This window comes from Rhinopithecus roxellana, chromosome 14 (genome assembly GCF_007565055.1).
Source record: "Rhinopithecus roxellana isolate Shanxi Qingling chromosome 14, ASM756505v1, whole genome shotgun sequence".
Lineage (NCBI taxonomy): Eukaryota > Metazoa > Chordata > Mammalia > Primates > Cercopithecidae > Rhinopithecus > Rhinopithecus roxellana.
Window position 1 is genome coordinate 126,885,620 of NC_044562.1, and position 20,882 is coordinate 126,906,501.

Genomic DNA, 20,882 nt, shown 5'->3' on the forward strand with positions numbered 1-20,882 from the left:
GGTAGTGGAAGGGAAAGAGAAGAAGGTAGAAGGAATGCATAGAGCTTTAGAGAACAACATGCCAGACCTTTGTTCTCTGCTTGGTGAGAACAGAAGACTTTTTTTTTTTTTTTTTTTTTTAACATCAGGAAGTAGCGAAAGATAGTTTGAAATGCAGAAAAGAGTCAGCTTTTGAAGAGCGTTGAATTTGGGTTTTATTCTACTGGGTCTGCCTTGAATTCCATCAAAAAGGGCATAGATATTTAAGTACCAGAAGTTCCTTTATTGCAGTCAGTTTGGAAGGCAGTTCTTGTACATCAACTTCCTCTATGAGCTGGGAAAAGGTCTCTGTGGTGTTTGAACTATTCAAAAGAGCTGCTCCGAACAGATGCCGGAATGGGCTAAGTAGTGTGCTTCTTCCCCAGCACTGAGACCAGAAAGCCCAGAAGATATGGAAATCCACGAGTTCAGAGGATGGGCAAGTTGCAAGTGGCCTTTTAAAAGCCTTCTCTTCCGTGTTATTTCTCTTCCGTTAAATACATCACTGACTCTATTAGCCCCGGTGCCGAGAATTTCAACTTGTTTTCACAAATGACAACAAAAAACGCCATCAGAAATGATAGTTTCTTTAGCTCATCAAATCTCTATTCACTGCAGAAACGTTGTTGTCCTTGTGGTTTGTGATCTATGATTACTTTTGTAAAGACAATGAAAAGGCAAAATATATAGGTGGAAACTTAAATTGACTTTATATCGCTAAGATTTACTATCTTCAAAAATAGCATGCTAGATTAATGCATTTCTGATTTCAAGGTGCTTTGTTTTAAAAAAACTGGTCTTTGCACATAGTAATTCTATCAGACAGTGGTCTGTGGAAGAAAACGTCGTATGTGATTTACTTCTGGGGGCTTTGAAGAATAAAAATACTGTTTTTTACTAATGATCTAAGATATATAAAACATGGTTATAATATGCAAAGACATCTTTCAGTTATGGACTTTTTCTCCTTCGATGTGTTTGTTGTAGGATCTAAGAGAGGAATGTGTGAAGTTGAAAACAAGAGTGTTTGATTTGGAACAGCAGAATCGGACACTAAGCATACTATTCCAACAGCGAGTCAGACCCACTTCTGATCTGCTCCTCCAGGTATGTGTTTATCTGGAAAACAATCTTTGCTACTGAAATGCTATTGACAGGAAGTTACTTAAGTTCGGAAGTTAGCAACATCTTCATGAGCAAGACATATTGCATCAGAATCCCCGTTCTTTCCTCTCTCAAGATATGTCATTAAATTTGAATGTGTCTTAAGTTCTTGACTTTCTAAAGCTACATGCAGATAAGGAAATGCACTAACAAACAATAAACAGGCAAAAGAGACAATCAGAAGATGTCCTGTAGTAAACTAAATGGAACCATGGAAAGAAGTTAGGAAATAATTGATTGTTTTAGGAACCAACCTTTGTAGTCTTGCATATGTGATAAGCAAGGAAGAATTTTATGTAATGCCAAAGCACATTTTTTAAAATTTCAAACTCTTTATAATCGGAAATACATGTGGGGTTTGTTTTTCTTTCAAATCTCTCTATGCAGAGTTCCTTATAACAGAACACCTCCTGTTTCTATCTCAGTATTTTTACAGGTTGTCTTTTTCTAAGTGCTCTCATTGAACTATGTTTTTTACTTGCCTTCATAACATGGAAAGCTGTGGAAAGTCAAGCCATTTGAATCGATTTGAAGCTGGTCCTGACAAAGCACTAGAGAATATGTCCCCCTGCAGGGAAAACACATGAATGGGGAGAGAGGTCTGCAGGGCTGGCCTTTGCTGTTTCCGATGTTTGTGATCCTATTAATGTTTATATTTGCTCAAACAAGCTCCCATGAGCTTTGCCCCAAGCCCTTCTGAGGCTAAGCTGTCAAAGGCTGCATCAAGGTTTCACAGGGGCAGTGTGCAACGTACAAAGGTCAGCCCACTACTGCATGATCTAATTGGCTGCGAGGAAGGTCATTCTCCAGCCTCTGGTCATCTGGACGATACTGTCCAGCACTATAACCACTAGCCATGTAGGGCTATTTAAATTTTAAATTTAAAAAATTAAATTAAATTAAAATTAAGTTCCTATGTCCAACGAGCTACATTTCTAGGCATCGAAAGCCACATTTGGCCAGGGAACTACCTTAGTACACCGCGCGCATGAAGAACATTTCCCTCATTGTGGAAAGCTCTGCTGAACGGTATTTTTCCAAATGATCCAGACTGTGTTGCTAATTTACTCTCTGAATTTTGGCATAAAAATCTTAGGACTCCTCAGAGAAATAATGGGAAATTGTAATTCATTTCAGAGAAAGAAAGATGTTTGGTAAGCTGAACATCAAAATGTAATTTGCCCCCCAAATTAAAGTAAAACAGCTCTCTGAATTATAAAATAAATCTCATCTCCTAAATTAATTTCCTCTCTGCCTTATATGTTTGAACATAATTCATAATTTATGACTCAAACATTGTGTGGGGCGGGAAGGAAGTCATCTGTCTCTATTCTGTTTTCTGTTCCCAACCACCATAAATATTTGTCATAGGGGATCTTGCATTTATAAAAAGTTGTGTTTCTTTTACAATCTCATCATCAAGATTCAATATTAGAACTACTTTTTTTTTTTTTTTTTTGAGATGGAGTCTCGCTCTGTCTCCCAGGCTGGAGTGCAGTGGCACGATCTTGGCTCACTGCAACGTCTGCTCCTGGGTTCACGCCATTTTCCTGCCTTAGCCTCCCGAGTAGCTGGGACTACAGGTACCTGCCACCACGCCCAGCTAATTTTTTGGTTTTTTTTTTTTTTTTTTTTGTATTTTTAGTAGAGAAGGGGTTTCACCATGTTAGCCAGGATGGTCTCCATCACCTGACCTTGTGATTCACCCACCTCAGCCTCCCAAAGTGCTGGGATTACGTGCATGAGTCACTGCGCCCGGCCCTCTAGAATTACTTTTAAAAGCTGTTGCGTGTTCCTGATTTTTTCTGTTCTGCATGTTGTAACTTGAGGCTTTTCTGAAGTAGTGTTTAAGACTCTGCAGTCCCTGTTTATGAATTGTGATCATTTATTTGCACGGTAAACACACGTGCTATGGATATATAAGCATTTTCATTGGCTGTCACAAATTTCTTAAATTCATACCCAAAGATCAGGGGATGATATATATGCTAACAATAAAAATGAGTGTTTATTCATTTGGTGTTTTCAGCCAACACACTACTTATTTCTCCCAAATAGTACTGCCTTCCAGGAGCCATTCTAATTTAAATATTATTTATAAAAGATGGACTGTTAATAGTTCTGTGAAGAATAATGATATAAAGTGTGATACCTGCCCTCTTAACATCTTGGAGCTCATAATCCAAGACAGAGGACCTGACTGGCTTTTCAGATGGTGTGTTAATTATTTCACTCATGGTTTTTCATTTTCTGTTAGTACTTTAGGGTTCAATTGAGAAACAAAATATATACAACGGAGCTAAAATACAATCATTCCAAACTTGCTTTACATCTATGGATACTCAGTCATTATGTGTTGAGTGGAATAACGAACAAATAATAATTCATTGTTCTGGAGAGTTATTTCACATAAACCTAAGAGAAGTCTATGCTCCCACCTCTTCTTTTGAAGCTTTCCTGTCTTACATGAATGTTGAGGCACTATGCAGTTATGTGTTTCAGCCCAGTATGTCTGAGGATGTGGTGGGGGGGGGCAGCAAATCCACCAGTGTGCCCCTGGTCCCAAATATTATAGACCCTATAGCTGCTGCCCATGGTCTGTGGATTCATTATAGCAGATTTCTAAGTAGTTTTTTGCACTTCTTAGAAGGCTGCATTAGTTATTATTTGTTGAATACAGCCTAATGATTCTCTACATTCCAAAGTTGCTACCTGAAGAGAAATACAGAAAGAAGAGTTAGGAACACATTGTGATTTAGGTAGACAAATTATAAATAGTATAAAGGAAAATAACATATAAGAAACAGACAATTCTTTATCCCTTAAAATACAGAATAAGAGGTTACATGGATATCATTTAGCAAATTCTTATGTGGGAGAAATGGAAAGGGAGCGCTCTGAGGATTAGTTGACAGGTTCTGGTAAACTTACAAAGGGAGCCAGGTCCCTGAGGGAAATAAGAAAGGCCTAAGCTGAAATTAAAATTTTAAGAATGACAACAAACTTCTCTTTGATTTTGGTTTCTAGAATGGTATCTCTGGGACTATGAGTGGCAATAAATCAGATTAAGAAGACCCCCCCTCCATATTAAAATCAACATTGGAAGTAAATTTCGAGGAATCGAGATGGCAGGATAGCAAACAAAATCCAAAAGTAATGTTCTTACAGAGACTGGAATCTCTTAACTAAGCTCATTCGAACCTGCTTGTCCAGATTCACTGTTGCTCACTATTCTCTCTTTTAAATCACACTGAACAATACCCTCAACTTAATGAATGTTGGCAACTGGTAAAGAGCTCTCTACCATGTGCACTTATTTCTCTTACCAGTGGAGCTGAATACTTCCCAAGAATGAGTTATTTTTGTAACTCAGTAGGTCTACTAAAGTAGTATTTGTGATCAAATTAAATATAGGTGTCTAACTATAAAAATAAATTGTGGGAGACCAGAAATTGTATTAAATGTGGAACAGTTCTGCTGCAACCTGCTCAAGTGGTTTTAAGTTCATGTACCATTGTTTAGAAAAACAAAAGTTAGGAATCATAGACAATGTATAAAGTGTGTGTTGCCAAATTTTTTGAAAAAGATAATGGAAGATTTCAACAAAAAGATCTCTAAGCAAAGAAGCAGCCTTGGCCATACGGAAAATGTCATATACCAAATATATAGTAGTGCTTACCATGTGTCAGACTCTATTCTACAACCTTTAACCTTTACAGCACTCACCAATTTCATCTGTATCATAGTCTCATGGGTAGGACCTATCATTGCACCCCTTTTACAAATGGGGATACTTTGGCATAGACAGGCTGAGGCCTGTAGCAGGTATTTGACAGACCAAGGATTTCAACCTGAAAATCTGGTGAAATTAAGTCCCCCCTTTCACCTCCAATTGGTGCTCCCTCTGCATGGAACATGAATGAGTAAGAGGACAAATTTTCTGATTCCCTACTGTAGGTGACATTTGAATTCACTGGTCCACCTGGGATTGAGTCAGATCAGAGGGCTTCTGCAGTACAGATTGGAGGGCTTCTGCAGTACAGTCCTAACAAGGAGCCTAACGTCTTTACACATTTCTGAAATGTGGCATCTAAGATTTTCCCCTCCCTCTGTGTTCTTTTACTTGTTTTGGATGCCTGTGTAATCATTATCCTGACAGGACATGATTCTCGTATTTTTAGCCTAAGACAATGTTTTCTTTTCTTTTTCATCTGATATTTCAAAAAGTCCTACTACAGATATCCTTAGGCCAAGTTAGGAAGAAAAGAATTTTATAGGATAGATTATTCACATCAACAGTGGAGGATCTGACAGCTTAGAACCAAGGCGCAAAAATTTGCTGTTACTTCTTAGAATGCGAACTTTTTGTTTTTGCTAGTGTTTTATACTATAATTTCCAATAAGATGAGAGGGCTTTTACATTCTACTTGTTCCTCTTTTCTTTTTCTCTCTCTTAATTTTCAGTGTAAATCTATCCATGAGTCTGATCTGGCAAGACACTGCACACTTTCCTCTCCACCTGGCCACAAGCCAAGCATCCCACTGTGAGATCCAGCCAAGGGCCACCCCAGCAAGGGGCCAGCCAGGGCCTCGGCAGTCCTCACTGAACTTTCCCCATACTGGAGTTCATGTAGTGTCAGTGGTCTATGCCACAGTTAAGGGTCTTGTGTGGAACTGTAGAATCCTAGCCTCCATGAGTGGGGGTCATCCAGTGCAACCCACGTAATTAGAGATTTCTTGATAACTTTTAATTTTAAATTGGTAGCAATCTCTTTGAGGATAAGAGCTCTTACTTTTTATCCCTTTACATATACTATCCCTGTTTATAATACATATTCCATGCATACTTGTTGATGGCTTTGCACTTAATTGCATACATTTTTTTCTGAAACTCAGTTTGTTGGGGAGGAGATTCCAACCCTGATAAGATTCTAATCTTCATGGCGAGAAGACCATGCCGCCTTCTGTCCACTTATGTATATTTTTGTATCAAAGCCCTAGGTGCCCGATTTATATTTTTCCAATTTTTTATTTGTGAGAAGCAGAGATTTGTAGACATTTTCACTCTTTGCCACCTTAGAACTTGTCATTGTGTAATGAACACAGCTATACAGCACTACCTGGAACTGAACAATCACATAAACAACCAACACGGAAGTATCTTCTCTAGGATATTTGGTCATTTGGAGAACTTAGAAAATGTTAGCGACATTATACACTTCTTTTTATTTTTTTAATTTTGACAGAGTCTCGCTCTGTCACCCAGCCTTCAGTGAAGTGGTACGATCTCTGTTCACTGCAAGCTCCGCCTCCCGGGTTCACACCATTCTCCTGCCTCAGCCTCCTGAGGAGCTAGGATTACAGGTGCCTGCCACCACACCTGGCTAATTTTTCATATTTTTAGTAGAGACGGAATTTCACCATGTTAGCCAGGATGGTCTCGATCTCCTGACCTTTTGATCTGCCAGTCTTGGCTTCCCAAAGTGCTAGGGTAACAGTCATGAGCCACTGTGCCCGGCTATTATACAGTTTTAAATGTATGTATTTTGCTTTTTCAAAACATCTGCCTTTGGGGTGCTTTCACATATATGTAGTTGAAGTGGGACAAAAAGATGAAAAGGAAAAAGGCTAGTTAAGCAGGCAGCCAGCGGTGAGAGCAATAAGGGAGGGGTAAGTGAGTGAGTAAAGAAGAGGGTAGAGAATGGAACTGTGGTTCTTGAGTTTTTGTGATGCAAGCTTTTCATTCTGATCAATTGTGGCCTCTCTTGAGACACAAACTAAGAAGGAGTTGGGAGAAGAGGCAAGAACATCCACACAAGTTTGAAGCATCTACCTGGCTTCCCACGCTGTTCATCTTAGGAGTTTCTGGAATGAATGAACTCTGCCCCTCGGCTGTTTGTGTGGACCAGCCATGGAGGCGCCTCCAGCCCTGCCCTACAAACCCAATACCTAATTTAGAAAGACCCACAGGGCGACAGGAGGAGCAGCCAGTGATGCTTCAGAGATGCTGAGTAACGCCAGGGCTCAGATGGCAGAGTATCCACTGGTGGTGAGCCTGTCATCCTGCATAGTTACAGGACATTGGTGGTTTCATTATGGGCACCGGCCAGACATGAAAACATATGGAGAATGTGCAGCAGAGATTCTGTCTCATGCACTAAGCACTGGAAAGGATATTAACCTGTCAGACCTGCAGAAAGTGGCCCCTTTGAGAGGTAAGGGATGCTTTGAAAAATCACACAGTTCCTGCAGGGCAGGGCTTTCAATGATGAGATGTAACACGTGAGGTTGGTTTGGGATCAAGTAAGAGCTATACAAAAGATGAGAAAGAATCATCAGGGTTATGGCAAGATGTGATTTTTCCCTCTTCATAATATGCCCAAGACCCTCTATAGACTTGCTTCACACTTCAACAGCCTCATTTTTCTTTTTTTCCTGACACAAATTCTTTACTTCAGCCAAGCAGAAATACTTTCACTCCACAGAGCGTGACATAGGTTTTCCTTCAACTGTTCCACTTTGTATGTCATTTTTCTGTTCAAAATGCTACTCCACCCCTGCCCACCCCACCTCTGCCACTCCTCTTCATTCGATTACCAAATTAGGAGCAACCAAAGTAATGTCAGTGCTGAGGAGTCCATGTGAAATGCACTTGCTCAAGAGCCTGTGGTCTACAATTAAGCCTGAAAGTGAAATGATGTGCTGAAAGGCATGTGGGAAGCTATAGTAGCCAGGCAGAGACAGGCGTGGGGCAAGTGGAATCCTAGCTCTGCTTGCAGAGGGCCCTGGGGAAGGCCCAGCAGAGGAAGCCATGCCTCCATGTGACTCTCGGTGGACAAGAGAAAGTATAAATGCCATCCGGAAAGAGCACGCTGTGCAAAGGCATGAGAAATTCTCTTCCTCACAATCTGGTTTCCAAATTCATATGCTTTGGAGGTACTCCTGGAATAAGATCACAGCTCCCCGCCCCACTCAGTCTCCTACTCACACCTTGCTCACTAAGTCCTGGTGGTGTTGATATATTACTTTGTAAGTATGCTACAATTCTTTTTGCGTACCTTTGCTCTTCATTCCCAAAACAATTGAGGGGTGTATTTTTTTGTTGTTGTTCACAAGACCGAGAGCTTACTAGTCCATGTGTCATGACTAAATGCTGTGTTCCCATTAGCTTACATTCAGCATTATCATGGAAGGTGCATGTGGTCTGTTATAAGGAAATCAAGGTATGATTCCTACTCTTTTCTTGCTTGATTTGGCCTTTATTTTCTTAGGGACAAAAACCTTGTTTTGACCTTTGAATCCTCCCAGTACACAACTTGAATAAACGTGAGCCTCAATAAATGCTGAGTGAACTAAGGATTACGTGAAACCAGGCAAATGGAAATGCTTGTAACAGAGGTACAGGGAGGTGGTTTCACAAATGAAGTAGCTCCAAGGGAGGGAAGAGAAGGGAGCGAGAGCAGTTCTTAGGGTGCTGGGTATTTAAGGTGATAAAGGCAGGCTTTGAAACATTATGTTTAGATGGGTCAAGACAATTAGGGGAAATTGTCTCTCCTTTTAAATGAGTTTCAGGTGTTTTGTTGTTGTTTGTTATGTTTTATCTCTTCCTGTGGCTGGTGAGACTGCAGACATGGGTTCTATCTTGGAATTGTTGGCTCTGGAAGCTGTAGAGATTGTATTATATGAATGTGCCTTTGGTCAGAGGGACTAATGTTTCCATATTGTTTCATGGGTTTTTATCTCTCCATTCCACTCCCTCTTAAATTTTAAGTAACTTAATGGAAGGCACCTAACTTTCTAGTCTTCATATCCTCCTAAAATTAGATATATGTATCAATTGTATTAATATGTATTAATTGCTTTCAAGAGCACATGGCTGACTTCTCATCATATGTGTCAATCTGTATTACTATGTGGTTGGCTCTACATAAACCATCCTCTCACCAAAACAATGAAAACTCTCATGCTCTGAGATCAGATGCCTTAAGGGGCTAAACCAGGTGAAGGAAGCAGGAAAGGAAGTTGTGTGCACTGCGGCCAGCCCCAGCCAGTTTGGCCCCATGGAAATGCTAGTTAGGTGTTGCCATAGCTTTGAAAATTTTAAGAAGCTAGAAATGCAGACTTTTGCATGTAGTCTCTCTATTTTTAAATGTTGGCTAACAGCTAGTTCAACTATTTCATGACACTGACGAAACTCAATAAGGCAACTGTGGACCAGGATTGGCCTGCAACCTGCTTTTCTTTCTCTGCCCTGAAAATGATGGCTTTTTAATGTAAAATGTGGCGCATGTACTCAGAATACCTGGGCACTATGCCGCACAATCGTATTCATGGGACAGCCAGAATATATTGCTTTATTCATTATTTCAACAAAAATTCATTGAGCACTATGTCCTCGCTAGTGTACTGGTTCCTGAGGACACAGAGATAGTTTAGACACAGTTTCAGACTTAAAAAGATCATCATTTAATAAGGAGACAGATAATGTAAACAAACAGTTTTACAGTAGAGTAGTAAATGCAACAGAAACATTTACCATCCATGGTTCTCAGAGGAAAAAGTGACAAACACTATTCTGGGTGTCAGGAAAGCCTTCTAGGGTGTGGTCACAGCTAACCTTGACTTTGAAGAATAAATAGGAGTTTGTTAGGGTAACATAGTTTCCAAAAAGCAATTTGTGAATTAAGTTCAGGACTAATACTGGGATTTGTATTTACATTGATCCCAGGTCCTGGATTTAATGATAGCTGTAAGATTATAAAATTGTCTTACCCTGATTCAGCCTTGTTTGGCCTTCCCAACCTCTTGCAACAGTATCAGATTAACTCATCCAGCTCTGCAGGAAAACAAGAACCTCCAGGAGTGGTTGAAATTTCTGTCACTGTGACCTTCAACAAGAGTTCTTTCTAGCTTTTTAACTGAAGAAGAATCTAGTTAAACTGAATTAAGAAGCCTAATGGAAAAGTGAAGAGCCCTCAGTGTCTAAAGTTTGTTTTAGGATTTCAACATTGAATAGAGGTTCAAACCCTGAACATAAATCAACATTATATTGCAATAGACTAAGTGATTGAAGTGTAAATTCAGGAAATGCACCTTGTAGCATGAAACATTCAGGCGATGTATATTTTTATCATATTTCAAACACAGAAAACCTGATTATCCTGAATTTAGTAAATTTCATGCAGTAAATCTTTTTCATGGTAACCTAAAAACTCCCCTAGTAAAAATTGTTATTAAGCACTACATTTTCGTTCTGAGTTTTGGATAAATAGAAGGATTTTGAAATGCAAGCGATAGGAAGTACTGAGAAAGGAATGGTGATATTTACCTGGGGATTTCATTATGCAGATTACAGCATTCATTTCTTGGCACTGGAAATCTTGGACTGTCCATTGCTATCAGCAGATGTCACACTAGGGACATCTTATTCCTGGCACGAAAAGATTAAGTAACCTAAACTCTGACATGAAAGACCAGTGTTTCCAGAAATGAAAAGCAATTTTGGCTTTGTTCTGTCACCTGGCTTACCACGAGGGTGCACTGGTCTAAGAGCTGCCCTGAAACACTTGGGAGCAGCTTTCTGGAATTGGCCGGTGATTTGCAATCTGCCGCAGCTCTTCAGGAGACTTGGGAACAAGTCTTTAACCTATCAGCTGCAGGGAGGAAGAATATCTTTGAAGTCCTGAATCTTGGCTGCATGGGTCAAGGAAGGGAGGGGAAGGGAGGAGAGGGTAGATACCAAGGAAGCAAACAGATGCATCCAGGATCTCTTAGCAAAGCCAGAACAGGCTGAGCCTCCTTGGGGAGAGAACTGCAGGAAGGCCACTGAAGCCCCATGCTGCCTGGGATGGCCAGACCCTAGAGGCAAGTGGGGTTAACGTTCAGTTGTGCCTGGCCTGCTGCAGCTGCTCAGAAATACACTGAGACTGGGTTCACAGTAGCCCCCAGTGTGATCAGGGGGATGAAGATAAAGATTCTCAGGGCAAGATACTCTCATATCCTAATGCTACTGGTTTATAGCTTAGAACTGGCTACACTAGAACAGTTGAGCCAGATTCAAAGGCAGAAAGACACGCCCCACTTCCATCTACTACGTCATATACAGGCACACACAAGCCCAGGTCAAGTTTTCAAAAATCCTAATGGAAACCTCTAGACAGGTGAGATGATAGTGCACCTTTGTGAAACTGGGAGACCCAGGAAATGTTGCCAAGTCTCCTGTTCATAAAGCTATCTTCATGCAATTGCTTTCTAGCAAACTTTTCTGCCTTTAAAGCAGTTTGTATGTCTTACCTGGGTCAGTTTCTGTCAATCACTGTCAGCCTAATGTCTCAAAATCAAGAAGTGAAAAAAAAAAAATGCTTGACTTTTCTGAAAAATTTGAAAGGCCGTTCATCTGCAAGGAGGCTCACTGGAATGAGGGACATTGCCCTGTATGTCACAGACCCTGATAGGAAGCGGATGCCACTGTGACTCACTGGTGAGCTGAGAACAGCCACACACACACATGTCGTCATTGCCTCCAGCCATACTCTGTGGTTGATCAATCTCACAAGTACCTCACAAGTAGGAAAGCAGAAGGATCAGCAGAGTCCCTGTAAAATAACATGATTTAAAGGAGCATGAGAATCTTTGCAAGACTGTCTCATTAGGAGAGGTAGTCCCCACAGTTCTATCAGCTTAACACATACTGTACTAAGGTAGCAAAGTGTTTCTGTGAAACTGGGTTGGCTGAAGGCCAGTGTGGTCAAATCTGACGTTTCCCAAACAGATACCTTGTAGTTACATTGATAAAGCTTTGTGATTGTTCCATACATTTTTAGCAAGCAGAAGGCATCTCACTGCATCTTTACAATAGGCCCAGGGTATTAGTGCTGTTTTACAAATAGGGAGATGAACTCTTAGAGGCTGCGGCTTCTTCTTAGGGTTCTTCTCCGGTCCACAGCTTCCTGCTTTAAATTTACCCACTGCCCAATTAGGCCCTCATTTCCAAATGTCACTTTATGACTTTTCCTAGGCCTGCGTAAGGAAAGTATATTGCAGTGGCATTCAGCAAATCGGCCAATTAAAAGACATTTAATGGTCTGTTTGGACTTGGCAATGTGCTACACTTTGGAAAAATCAAATTCAATACATTTGGGTGGTGTCCACATAATCTGAGTTACAGACAACACTGTTATGGGCATAATAGATATTTCCCTAAATAAGGACATGGATCTAATAACCTAGTAACATGATCAAATCACTTGCCCTAGAAACATGTTTATGCCAATGAGTAATATAATCATATATTATTATATCTCAACTTTCAAGATCATATAATCTACCCCCCCCCCCCCAGGTTATTGGACACTCAGATTGATACTTGCCTTTTGCAAGGTCGCACAGTCTGTTTAGAGGAGAATAGTGACTCAATTCCAGGAGTCCTGATTCTCAGCATTGTACCCTTTCTACTATGCTGTGGGGGTAATAAATTTGAAATTTACCTGAATTAAGGAATAGAAAGAGCTTGTCATGAGAGGTATGCCTTCAGTCTAACAAGCAGCTTTGGGAAATTGTTCAGATGGAGTGGACTGACTAAATCATCAAGCTCCGAGGAGGCATGTCGGGTGGACCAGAGAGGTAGGGAGAAATTAAAGGCTACTAAGATCCAAGCAGGCTGAGATTCACACACCCTCTCTACCACATGTTGGCTAGGTGACCTTGGACCATTCTTGAAATGTCTAGGACCTTAATGTTAGAAGCTAACAAATGCAGAAGTTCTTTGCTTTCTCATCTTATGAGATTTGTGACCTGCATCTGTGTGGCAGGGGATTGGGGAGGTGCAACAAATGATCTATTTGCTCAGCACTGATTCCTGAGAAACTGTGGTCTGAGCAAATGAGATATTGGCCCGAAAATATACTGTATGAAATCAGTTTCTCTTTTCTATTATTGACTTGTTGTTGGATTTTCCTGGAAATTTGTATTTCTGGGGATTCTCTAGGGATATTTGGCCCTAAGTAGAACCTTATGGGCTTTTAGCCCAGTGACTCGGAGTGAATGTTTCAGCAAGAATAGTGTCTGAGATAGGCAGGAGTTGGAAATGCCCTGGATTAAGCTATCTATGTAATCTTGTGGTTAACTTTCAAAAAAGAGGGGGAGCCATGGCTGGATCACAGAATCCTTTGAGTATCTGAGCAAGACAGTAGGTTTTCTCCCTATATACGGAGAGAAATTAGCTTGTAACTTCAAGATATTCAGGGCCCCTGGGAAGCCTGTCTATTAATTAAGAAATTAATCGCTCAATTACCAAATTAATTCTGAATTAAAATTTAATCCATGATGATCATCTGCATCATAACTGCCCTTTTACCCTTTATGCATTCACATTGCATTGGACACTTTCTATTTCATATTGTTTCTTTGCTTCAGGCCTGTTTTTAAATCTTTACCAAGTATGACAGATCCTGAATACCCATCTTTGTAAATTCAAAGTACAAATCTCCTTTAAAAAAAACAGTTGTTTTTAGCTTTTTCTGTTCACTTTTTAAGTTTTATTTTATTGTATCTTTTGGGGACAAGGTCTCACTATGTTGCCCGGGCTGGAGTGCAGTGACTATTCAAAGGTGTAATGATACCACACCACAGACTCAAACTCCCAGGCTCAAGTGACCCTTCTGCCTCAGCCTCCTGTGTAGCTGGGACTGCAGACATGCACACCACGCACAGCAGGCTTTTCCTTTTTATGATTGCTTTTCCCTCCCAAGGAGCTAACAAGTGAATGGGAAAGGATAAGAATCATGTCTTCAAAATCATATTGTATAACAGATATATTTATGTTGTGAAGAAATCAGAATTTCAAAATAGAACACATTATACACTGTTGGACATGAGATGCATACAGATGTGTTCCAATAAGCCTTGCTCATATTTCATTGTTACATTTGACATTGTTCAAGACAGGCATTGAAATCCTTGAATTAACGTAAAGATCTCATAATGATATGAGTGCAAAAAGCCGTTATCATTAATGTTGCAGCAGAAGTTGCCATAAAAACGAGAAAAGCTGAAATGAAAGAGGTAATCTGCAAGCTGATGCCTCGGATGGAAAATTATCTTCTCATTACAATGTTATGTCCATTTCTAAAAGGAAAAAAAATAACTCGCTGACTTAATTCTATATCAGGATAGGACATGTGAGATGTTCCTGGGTGCCCTTTGTGCATCTGGGTGGATGAGCACAATTGATTGTTCACTGAGCTATCAGACTGTTCATTTCAGTAGCTAAATTTTGCTTCTGGTCTCTGACCAGACTGCTGAAACACTGAAGATCCACATAACATATTATTAAATTAACTTCTCCAAAGCAGTTTCCTAATGAATCTGAGTCTTTACGCTGGTTAAGAGGAAGCATTAAACACATTCTACATATAGTTGTGACCTGTTTCTGAAGAATATTTACATCCTCTTTTATCCACCCCAAAAGGATTCTCTAATTTCTCTTTCCAATCAATCCTTCTCAGTCCCCAGCCCCAGGCAACCACGGATCTGCTTTCTGTCACCATGGATTAGCTTTGTCTTTTCAAGAATTTAAACAAAATCATGTAAGATATACCCTTTTGTATCTGGCTCATTTTACTTCACATGTGTTTGATATTCAGCCGTGTAGCTGCTTGTATCAGGAGTTCTTCCACAATGACTTTTGATTTTTTGATTTGTGATGAGATGTGTCCTTGAAGGTGTTCACAGAAAATGTTCAGTAAGTTACATGACCAGCTTTTTGGCAGTAGATTCATTTGTGGCTCAGCTAATACTTAAAAATGTTATCCTGGGACTTGGTGTACTAATGCAGCGTTGCCAAAAGGGATGATATGTGTATATCTGTCTAGTTGGATTCTAAGGAAAACAATATATATAGAAAAGGCAGAACAAGGGCTTTGGAGTGAAATACACCTGAGATCAAATTCAGTCTTTGCTACTCATTAATATCATGACCTTGCCAAATCATTTCATTTCTGTAAATTTCAGTCCTCTTTGAAAGGAGAAAAACAATACTAACTTCTTGGTTGTTGTGTGCATATATTTTAGAGTTAAGAGTTAGCATATGTAAGGTACTTAGTACAATGTATTGCACTACCAATAATAACTATTTAATTATATTCTTCTTTTATCATTATTTTACCCCATATTTCCCACATCTCTTTAATCTCTCCCAATACTGAATGCACTTTTGGGGTTTAATTGCTTCTCATTGCCCTATAGTCTGAAGTATTTTGATAATTTCCTTTAGCCACTTTGTATATACTTATAGATTTTTATAATATAAATATGGCCCATTTCCTACATTTTAAAAGTATACAATTGAAAACATACACTATTTGCATGGCATGAAAATTTGCCTATTTCACTCACATTCATACAATACCTGAATATTTAATTTATAATTGAATTTACTTAATTCATGAAATACACAAATCATTCTCTGTAATAATAAAATGTGTAGTGTATACAAGCATATACAATTTATAAAAGAGCCTTAGTTAAGCCACTGTTATTTCTGTTTACATGTTAGAGACTCTAATAGCCATTCCTGAAGCTAATCCAGTTCTGCCACTTTCTGAGTGCTGAATTGTATGACTTTAGACAAGTCATTTAAATTCTTTAGGTCTCAGTAGGCAAAATGAAGGATTTGTCAAGAACCGGGGATCCTTTTTTCCACTATAACTTGATTTGTGCTGAGGAAAAGGGATAATGGATGGAGGGATGGAGGAAGAAGTCATTGAATGTTAAGAGTCACCATGAAGGGCCGGGCATAGTGGCTCATGCCTGTAATGCCAACACTTTGGGAGGCCGAGGCAGGTGGACTAACTGAGGTCAGGAGTTTGAGACCAACCTGGCCAGCATGGCAAGACCCCATCTCTACTAAAAATACAAAACTTAGCTGGGCATGGTGGGTTATGTCTGTAATCCCAGCTACTCAGGAGGCTGAAGCACAAGAATGGTTTGAACCCAGGAGGCAGAGGCTGCAGTGAGCCAAAATCATGCCAGGGTGACAGAGTGAGACTGCACCTCAAAAAAAAAAAAAAAAAAAAAAAAAGAGAGTCACCTTGAAATAATATGAAGAAACGAAGCTATACTGTTCACCTAGATTTATATCCCAGTTCTAAAATTGTACCTCTAAATTAATTATATCAAATTAATTACTTATTACTGACATATAAGAAGGTTTTCATCAGCAGGAAAGAAACTGTAAAGAATTTCTGGAAATGTGAAAGCTAATAAGTTCATGAAGGTATGCTGATATTAGAAAAACACACAAAAGCCAATACATTTCTTATGTGTCAGTAACAACCAATTGGAAAATGTAATTGAGAAAAGATTTCATTCATAATATAGATAAAAAATATGAACTACCTAGCAATAAACCTAATAAGAAATATGTAAGATCTAAATGAATGAAACAGGAAAACATAATAAGAAAAGAAAGGAAGAAATGAATAAGTGGAAATATATATCCATGAGATGAGAAAAGTCAATGCTATAAAAATGTTAATTCCCCAGAGCCAATCTAAAATTAAATGCATTTTCAATCAAAATCAAACACAATTTTTTATGGGACTTGTCAAGCTGATTATAAAATACACCTGAGAAGTTAGAAATGTTCTCAAGTAGCCAAGTAAGCATTGAAAATAAAGAACTGCCCAGAAGTATGGGGTGGAAAAATTACCCTGTGGTACTTCAAAATATTCTATAAAGTTGTAGCTATTAGAACAGTATGGGTTTGGACCAAGAAGAAATAAATAGATTGAGGGAGGAAAAGTCTCAAAGGCCCATTTTTATATGAGAATTTATTTTGTAGTGGTAACGAATGATGAAATATGCGTAAATGGTTGTAGTGCATTTGATAATTCATTTGAAAATGATAATAATAATTGGAGCCCTAGCTCACATAAGGAAATATAAATTTTATATGGGTTAATACCCTAAATGTACAATAAATTATGTAAATACTGAAGAAAATACAGAAGACTTTTTTTTAATTTTAGTGCATTGGATATTTTCTCAAGCAAGGCATGAAACCGATAAGTCATACAGGAAAGGACTGTTTGACTAAATCAAAATTTTAAAATTTCGGTTGATCAAATATTCCATATACCTAGGCAAGATAGGCAATAGACTAGGAGAAAAGGTTTTTGATATACAAATAAAGGACTAAAATGGGAAGCAAATAATTCTTATGAATTAGAATTTGTTATGAGTTAAAATGAAGTAACCCAAGAGTAGACATAGACAGTTAACAGGAGAAGAAACACAAATAGCTGATGAACTTCGGAAAGATACTCACCTCACTACCATCCAGTTAGCATATTAAAACACAAGATAACCTTTTTCCACCACACAGACTGGCATAAATAAAAGTGTGATGATAATATATAAAACTTTATAATACATTTTGAAGTACCCTCTACTCAAAGGTGGAGAAGAACAATCTCATACACAAATGTTGAAAATGCAAACTGCATGCATTTCTGGCAAGGTTGTAAATAAGTACTGCAATTCCTGGGTGGCAGTTTAGTAGTAAAAGCATCTACCCTTTGACTTAGCAATTCCACGTATCCATATTTACAGAAACCGTCATTCATGTGCAGAGGGTGATATGTCAGACGTTGTGCACTGTTTTCAAGTAACAAATTAATAGAAACAACCTAAATGTCCATCAAAAAATCTATGCTATATCCATGCTATCCAGTGTTATCAAGTTAGAAGTTTAAAAGTATCAAATTAAGCCGTATTTAATGACCTAGAAACATATATTTAAAATATATTAAGTGAAAAAGTAAAGTTCAAAGCAATACAGGTAATGTGATATAATTTATAGTAAATACGCACTCACACAGAAAAGCAAAACAATGAATAATGTATAAATATATCTGTATAGACTTTAAACCAACAAAAGTCAAAAGAGACAAGGCCATTACATAATGGTAAAGGGATCAATTCAACAAGAAAAGCTAACTGTCCTAAATATATATGCACCCAATACAGGAGCACCCAGATTCATAAAGCAAGTCCTTAGAGACCTACAAAGAGACTTAGACTCCCACACAATAATAATGGGAAACTTTAACACCACGCTGTCAACATCAGACAAATCAACGAGACAGAAAGTTAACAAGGATATCCAGGAATTGAACTCAGTTCTGCACCAAGCGGACCTAATAGACATCTACAGAACTCTCCACCCCAAATCAACAGAATATATATTCTTCTCAGCACCACATCGCACTTATTCCAAAATTGACCACATAGTTGGAAGTAAAGTACTCCATAGCAAATGTAAAAGAACAGAAATTATAACAAACTGTCTCTCAGAACACAGTGCAATCAAACTGGATCTCAGGACTAAGAAACTCAATGAAAACCGCTCAACTACATGGAAACTGAACAACCTGCTCCTGAATGACTACTGGGTACATAACGAAATGAAGGCAGAAATAAAGATGTTCTTTGAAACCAATGAGAACAAAGACACAACGTACCAGAATCTCTGGGACACATTTAAAGCAGTGTGTAGAGGGAAATTTATAGCACTAAATGCCGACAAGATAAAGCAAGAAAGATCTAAAATTGACATTCTAACATCACAATTAAAAGAACTGGAGAAGCAAGAGCAAACACATTCAAAAGCTAGCAGAAGGCAAGAAATAACTAAGATCAGAGCAGAACGGAAGGAGATAGAGACACAAAAACCCTTCAAAAACTAAACGAATCAAGGAGCTGGTTATTCGAAAAGATCAACAAAATTGATAGACTGCTAGCAAGACTAATGAAGAAAAGAAAGAAGAATCAAATAGACGCAATAAAAAATGATAAAGGGGATATCACCACCGATCACATAGAAGTACAAACTGCCCTCAGAGAATACTATAAACATCCTATGCAAATAAACTAGAAAATCTAGAAGAAATGGATAAATTCCTGGACACATACACCCTCCCAAGACTAAACCAGGAAGAAGTTGAATCCCTGAATAGACCAATAACAGGCTCTGAAATTGAGGCAATAATTAACAGCCTACCAGCCAAAAAAAAGTCCAGGACCAGACGGATTCACAGCTGAATTCTACCACAGGTAGAAGGAGGAGCTGGTACCACTCCTTCTGAAAATATATCAATCAATAGAAGAAGAGGTAATCCTCCCTAACTCATTTTATTAGGCCAGCATCATTCTGATACCAAAGCCTGGCAGAGACACAACAAAAAAAGAGAATTTTAGACCAATATCCCTGATGAACATCGATGCAAAAATTCTCAGTAAAATACTGGCAAACAAAATTCAGCAGCACATCAAAAAGCTTATCCACCATGATCAAACTTCATCCCTGGGATGCAAGGCTGGGTCAACATACGCAAATCAATAAATGTAATTCAGCATATAAACGGAACCAAAGACAAAAACCACATGATTATCTCAATAGATGCAGAAAAGGCCTTTGACAAAGTTCAGCAGCCCCTCTTGCTAAAAACTCTCAATAAACTAGGTATTGATGGGACGTATCTCAAAATAATAAGAGCTATTTATGACAAACCCACATCCAATATCATATTGAATGGGCAAAAACTGGAAGCATTCCCTTTGAAAACTGGCACAAGACAGGGATGCCCTCTCTCACCACTCCTATTCAACATAGTGTTGGAAGTTCTGGCCAGGGCAATCAGGCAGGAGAAAGAAATAAAGGGTATTCAATTAGGAAAAGAGGAAGTCAAATTGTCCCTGTTTACAGATGACATGATTGTACATTTAGAAAACCCCATCATCTCAGCACAAAATCTCCTTAAGCTGATAAGCAACTTCAGCAAAGTCTCAGCATACAAAATCAATGTGCAAAAATCACAAGCATTCTTATACACCAATAACAGACAGACAGAGAGCCAAATCATGAGTGAACTCCCATTCACAATTGCTTCAAAGAGAATAAAATACCTAGGAATCCAACTTACATGGGATGTTAAGGACCTCTTCAAGGAGAACTACAAACCACTGCTCAACGAAATAAAAGGGGACACAAACAAATGGAAGAACATTCCATGCTCATGGATAGGAGGAATCAATATGTGAAAATGGCCATACTGCCCAAGGTAATTTAGATTCAATGCCATCCACATCAAGCTACCAATGAGTTTCTTCACAGAATTGGAAAAAACTGCTTTAAAGTTCATATGAAACCAAAAAAGACCCCACATTGCCAAGACAATCCTAAGCCAAAAGAACAAAGCTGGAGGCATCACGCTACCTGACTTCAAACTATACTACAAGATTACAGTAACCAAAACAGCATGGTACTGGTACCAAAACAGAGATATAGACTGATGGAACAAAACAGAGTCCTCAGAAATAAAACCACACATCTACAACCATCTGATCTTTGACAAACCTGAGAGAAACAAGAAATGGGGAAAGGATTCCCTACTTAATAAATGGTGCTGGGAAAATTGGCTAGCCATAAGTAGAAAGCTGAAACTGGATCCTTTCCTTACTCCTTATACGAAAATTAATTCAAGATGGATTAGAGACTTAAATGTTAGACCTAAAACCATAAAAACCCTAGAAGAAAACCTAGTTAATACCTTTCAGGACATAGGCATGGGCAAGGACTTCATGTCTAAAACACCAAAAGCAAGGGCAACAAAAGCCAAAATTGACAAATGGGATCTAAT

The 20,882-nt window shown here is 38.8% G+C and overlaps 1 protein-coding gene across 1 annotated transcript in view; it reads left to right on the plus strand.

Moving 5' to 3' along the window:
* The window catches only part of NCKAP5 (NCK associated protein 5), a 944,753-nt gene that overhangs the window by 754,820 nt on the left and 169,051 nt on the right, over positions 1 to 20,882 (plus strand). The window contains exon 10 of the mRNA XM_030917014.1: positions 1,006 to 1,125. Coding sequence (XP_030772874.1) covers positions 1,006 to 1,125 — 120 coding nt within the window. The remainder of the gene's footprint in view (positions 1 to 1,005; positions 1,126 to 20,882) is intronic.